This window comes from Cebidichthys violaceus, unplaced genomic scaffold (assembly GCF_023349555.1).
Source record: "Cebidichthys violaceus isolate CVI_PGR_0920_01 unplaced genomic scaffold, fCebVio1.0.p SCAF_25, whole genome shotgun sequence".
NCBI classification, from domain to species: Eukaryota; Metazoa; Chordata; class Actinopteri; order Perciformes; family Stichaeidae; genus Cebidichthys; species Cebidichthys violaceus.
The window spans coordinates 911,213-916,992 of NW_027176428.1; the positions used below are offsets into that span (position 1 = coordinate 911,213).

A 5,780-nucleotide genomic window follows, 5' to 3' on the forward strand; every position below is an offset into this window, starting at 1 on the left:
AACAAAAAAGCTTACACATATATACATATATAAAAATCCAATAGAAAATCCCATTGGCGTTTTGTCAAGGCAACCGATGCAATGCTAACTTCTGGGTTCTACAAAATACATTATCACCAATTCTATTGATGTGAGTATTTCTTCTGTGGGTCTATTTGTTTCCTGCAAACGATGTGAAATCTACATAAAGAAGTGATGTTGAATAATACTGCTGTAAGCACCGCGCGCTCTCATTAAGTGGACTCTGGCAAGGCTATTATCTCCCAGGGACTCCTTTCAAAAGGAGTTAATTGCTCTCACCGCCCGTGGAAAAAAAAAATCGAGACTTGTCTGCATGCTACGCTGTTAACATCTGCTCGGCAATATATTCATTTGTGCTTACTAAAGCGGGATGAGGTCCACGCGCTGTCGCCGGAAGATAAAAACACAGCGCAGAGATAGCCATATGTTTTCTATGGAATGGAGGCAATAAATGTGAATTCAAATGACAGATCTCGGGCTCTTTATGGCCTGGTTTAGTGCATGAATGGGTCCCACAAATTGGAATGTCTTCCTGAAATAGATGGGAACTTCAAGCAGGATATGAAACTGAAATATCTTGCAGCATTGAGCTACAGCAGTCAACCTGTTTTTTTTTTGGTTTCTCTGCAATGACGCTGAGCGAAAAAACCCAGCAGATGCCACCGAGAGCCTCCATGAACCAGGCATCTGTGTCTTCACGGACACAGACACTCAGAGCGTCTCTACTGTCGGTCTGTCTTTTGCTCCGTCTGTGTGGTGGACTTAGTTAATGACGAAGGCTTGCTGAATCACTCAGGGACTAAGTGTGCTCGATAAAGGTCAGCGCCGCCACCAGCTAATGCTTCATCGCGCCGAGTAATACTTTAGCCCAGCGTTTATTGTGAATACTCCGCACATGAACGCTTCACAGGGCAAAATAATCAAGAGAGTAGAGTCTGGAAGGCACAGCTGTTTCTGTGCTGTGCTTCTCCGAGGCAGCCACAGCAGACTCAACCCACACACACACACACACACACACACACACACACACACACACACACACACACACACACACACACACACACACACACACTTGTGGATTCCAAACCTCTCCAAACACAGGATCAGTGATTAACAGTTGGCAGAGTCAGTCTGAAAAGTTTGCAGCATAAATATACTTTACAACATATGCGCAGTATTTATACAAAGGGGGGCAGAAAGGGACGATAATTGAGAACTAACACGTTGTATTTGACTGTGGTCGCCTTGTAAATTTACAGAAAAGGAAAACATTTGTTTAAATTAACAGTGCAAGAGGAGTAAAGTGGCGGAAAAAAATCTCTCTAGGCTTCTATAGCCAGCCAGCACTTTATTTTTGCTTACTGAAGTTCATTATTAACATTTTTCTGCTTTATTTATTTATGGAAAAGCTCTCAAATTCTCAAGTACTCTCAAGTACTGACAATGCTTGTGTTGGGAATACCAAGGATATAATGTCACGGACACCAAGATCCTTTTAGATGTCCATGCAATCACATTGTATAAGGAATTGTTATACTTATTTATCGAGTTATTTACGCAATATTTTGTTAAAAACAAAGATTAAATACAGTACCTTGAAAAACAATTTTGAAAAAAATCAAGTTGTTTCTATATCACTTTGACTATTTTGTGTATGTCCATAAATCAAATACAAATAAAATAGGATTTTAATTCCAGTTTGTAATGGGGGGGGGATACTTTTGCACGACACTGTATTGTGTTGTGATGTCACAAAATCGTCCTCGTGCATGCACGTCTTAAAAGTCAGGGTCTAAGGTGAGGTGGGTCTTCTTCGTGTCCGCACACTCGTCATGGTGCACGGAGAGGGTCAACCATCAAAGTGACGTTACAGTAAGCGCAAGAGGGACGGACCTCTGTAGACCGGGTCCACGTGTGCGTGAGTTCACCTGGACCTCATTTACAGTGAATGAGGTCCTGTTGTGAGCGACTAACGTCCTGTGGAAAAAGGCAAGTTGCTGCCTGAGTTGAGCTCAGGTCACTTCTGAACACTCCCTCCCCTCCTCCTCACCCCCCTCCCCCACCCCCGCTCCGCGCGCACTCCGGAGTTGAGGATGAAGACGCAGAACATCAGGACCCTCTCTCTCATCCTCTCCATTGTTTGCTACCTGCTCATAGGAGCCGCCGTCTTTGACGCGCTGGAGTCGGACAGCGAGAGTTCCAGGAAAAGGGCGCTGGAGCAGAAGCTGAACGGGCTGAAGAAGAAGTTCGGCTTCACGGAGGAGGACTACGGAGCCATCGAGAGGCTGGTCCTCCAGTCGGAGCCGCACCGCGCCGGGAGGCAGTGGAAGTTAGCCGGCTCTTTTTACTTTGCCATCACTGTAATCACAACAATTGGTAATTATGATTTCTCCATACCCGCTTCTTATCTGGAACCCCCCCCCCCCCCCCCAAAAAAAAAAAACAACATATAGGCCATGACGCATGTTTGTGTTTGTCCGCTCTGTTTAAAGGTGGAGCCCTGATATAGGTCCACTTACTAGAGGAACAGGTTGAAACTTTAAAGGGCTGCGATGCACTGTGAGGTGTTACATAATGCGACATGCATGTTGTGTGTGATTTTGCAAATAGGAACTGAAGTTTGCTTTTGCCTTTTAACGACTTCCCATCGATTAGCACTTTGAAAACAACAACATCCCTTTAAGTGACATTTACGGTCACTAAAAGGGATATTTTACCCTTGTTCTTGTGAAACATTACCACCAGTAGGGTTGAAAGTTAACACGTACACTATGAATTCTAATAGTGACCAGTTTTCACATTGGGTTCAAAATATCAAAACATTATGAAACTTCTTTAAAATTCCTCAAAACTTCTCATACAATATGTTTCGCTTCTCTTCTTTACACCCACGTGCGTACGTTGGGAAAAAATACACTGTTTCTGTCTTAAACCTCAAACTTGAGAATAGCTTGAGACAATAGTTCATGTTTTCCAGTGTAACAGTCCTGAGTGAGGATTGAGATGGTAGGCCTTTTAATGTAGACCCATTAAGCCACGTTTTGATGAAGATATAACTGGAACACAGTGAGCATATGGAGAGCAAAGTACATTATACTAATTTTGATACGTTTCTGTGGACTTTTCAATACTTTTTTTCCACAGAGATCTGGTCACATTGAGGATGAAACTCTTACAGCTTACAGCTGCCTTTGAGCTGTTCAGATGGTGACTGTTTGTTACTCGATTACTAGATTTCCGGTGGAGTATCTCCTTGAATGTTCTTGCATCTACTGCTAATGGTAGAACAGCAGCTGGATTTCTTTTTGAAGTACCTGGCAAAAAATGTACCCCAAAGAACTTCCGTTCAATTAAATTATCCCGCATGCAAAAAGGACACAATGTTCTGATGGGGAGTTCAGATGAATGTTGATCAGACCGATCACACACTGTAAACAGTGTATGGGAATGCTAAAGTTTGTAGTTCGGTGGTGTGATAATGTACTAAACGTGCTAGAAAAAGCACTTCTCCAATCAGTGTTCCTATTGGCTGACTGACTGAAAGCGTGAGTCCGCTGGAGCCGGCTGGAGGTCTCACCAAAACAGGAACCGCTAGAAGTGAATGGATGACGGAGCAAATATTTGTAGGACACCAGGTGTAACTTCGCCGCACCGTTAGCGTGTGAGAGGCTACACATTTCATTCATTTTTATTAGTTCTTGTGGTTTGGTAACCTCAATTCCAGCATTTCTAACGAGCCGGACTAAGTGAAAACACCTGTGTGGGTGCGCAGGGCTTTTGATGATGAAACGTTTTTCATGATAAAAAGTTGTAACATAAGATTCATTGTCTTATATTACAGATTTTATAAGCATGTATTCCCTGTCTACCCACCTTACACTCTTCTTTAAAGCTGCATTCGTCACGTTTTGGCCAGTAGGGGGCAGAAAAACATCAAAACACGCAGACCATTGTTGGTCTTTCTTCACCAGCTACAGGTGCTAGCTTTGGAAATGCCTGTCCAAACGAGTAGGTGTTAAACTCTCAGTGATTGTGTCACAATGAGCAGGTTCACATTAAGCATTATATATTGATTCATGAAGGTTTAACCATGGAACTAGCTAGGTACAGTAAATCAAACTTGCTCTGCTTTGATCAGTGTTTAAGACCTACTTTGACACTTGGTGGTGACTGTGAATCTTTCTAGACATTAAACAGTAGTACTCGACATTATGTGACCTGCAATATGCTGTGACTTTGTAGGTTATGGCCACGCTGCTCCACGCACTGACGCTGGCAAGGCCTTCTGTATGTTTTACGCAGTCTTGGGCATCCCTCTGACCCTGGTCATGTTCCAGAGCCTGGGCGAGAGGATCAACACCGTTGTCCGCTACCTCCTGCGCAGAGCCAAGCGGGGCCTGGGTTTACGGAAGACCGAGGTGTCCATGGGGAACATGGTCCTGGTGGGTCTGCTGTCCTGCATGAGCACCCTGGGCATCGGAGCCGCTGCCTTCTCCCACTTCGAGGACTGGACCTTCTTTAATGCCTACTACTACTGCTTCGTCACGCTCACCACCATCGGATTTGGGGACTTTGTGGCCCTGCAGAAGACAAATGCCCTCCAGAAGCGACCCCCCTACGTGGCATTCAGCTTCATGTACATTTTGGTGGGGCTGACGGTCATCGGGGCTTTTCTTAACCTGGTGGTCCTGAGGTTTCTCACTGTCAGCACTGAGGAGCCTGACGCGAGGCCTGAAGCCGTGGTAGAGGAGCAGGGAACGCAGCCGAAGGACACGCGGGGGGATGGGGAGGTGTCGGGGGAGGAGGAGGAGGAGGCAGAAACTGCCGGTGTCAGCTATAAAGACGACGGAGAAGACGGACACAGCAGCCTGTGCAACCTGAGCCTTCCCATGGAGGGGGGCACCAGCTGTATGAATCTCCTCGCCTCCCCCCTCGACGAGCGCAGACTTGTTTTTTCTAAGCACCCAAAGCGCTCAGAACCCAGCAGACTCAGGGCCTTGTTGTCCTGCGTGTGCTGTGGCCCGGACATTTACGACAGCCCCTCCCCGCCTCGCAGCGACCAGCCGGGCGGCCACAGCAACCCCGTCTTTTACAACTCCATCTCCTACAGGGTGGACCGTGCCTCTTGCAGCTCCTGCACCACGTTGTCACAGGCCTCCCCCTGCAGCGTCGCTCTCTGTCTGGGCAAGAACCGTCCTCACACCAGGAGGAAGTCCTTATAACGCTCTGCACCTTTTGACTTAGTGTAGCCTTTTGTTCTGGACTTTTTATACACACCACAGACCTCTGATTTTCCTAGTCCTATGAATGTAGCATTATTTGCCACCAGATACAATGTAGCATATCATGAAAATCCTTTACAGTTTATAATATATTTTTTCATTTTTGAATAATATTGTAAAGAGAAATGTGTTAAAGAAAATAATTAAAGTATGTGATACCCATGTTTTCCACTATTACTGTCCCTGTGTTATGTAAATCTGCAGGAAATGTGTGTAAAGGTCCCTGAGAAAGGTTTGGTTATCGGCAGTCATATTTTAATGGTCATACTTTCTGCCGTGTTGTCACCTGTGACATTCAGTTATTTCCACTGTGTAATTATCAGCGTCCTCCGGTAGAAACGTACACACCGTCGCTCCGGCAGGTTCCCTTGGTAACATTTCCATCCTCATTGCTCAGTGCAGTGGAAAACTGGACACTGACACGTAGTACGGTACAGTGAGCGGTGATTGTCTGAAGGCGGCATCCAGTCCAGACTT

At 45.5% G+C, this 5,780-nt stretch overlaps 1 protein-coding gene across 1 annotated transcript; it reads left to right on the forward strand.

The window, feature by feature from the left end:
• The first annotated feature begins 2,114 nt into the window (after positions 1-2,114).
• On the forward strand, positions 2,115-5,311 carry LOC137879537 (potassium channel subfamily K member 15-like). Its single transcript, XM_068720317.1, has 3 exons — positions 2,115-2,397; positions 4,264-4,850; positions 4,992-5,311. The coding sequence occupies exons 1-3, from the start codon at positions 2,115-2,117 to the stop codon at positions 5,241-5,243; spliced, it is 1,122 nt and encodes a 373-aa protein (XP_068576418.1). The 3' UTR covers positions 5,244-5,311.
• The last annotated feature ends 469 nt before the right edge of the window (positions 5,312-5,780 follow it).

Excerpts from the sequence above, each read along its gene's own strand:
- LOC137879537 (XM_068720317.1), top strand. The coding sequence starts at position 2,115 with ATGAAGACGCAGAACATCAGGACCCTCTCTCTCATCCTCTCCATTGTT. Across the intron at positions 2,398-4,263 it reads CACTGTAATCACAACAATTG|GTTATGGCCACGCTGCTCCA; the intron begins GTAATTATGATT and ends GTGACTTTGTAG. Across the intron at positions 4,851-4,991 it reads AGGAGGCAGAAACTGCCGGT|CGCTCAGAACCCAGCAGACT; the intron begins GTCAGCTATAAA and ends AAGCACCCAAAG.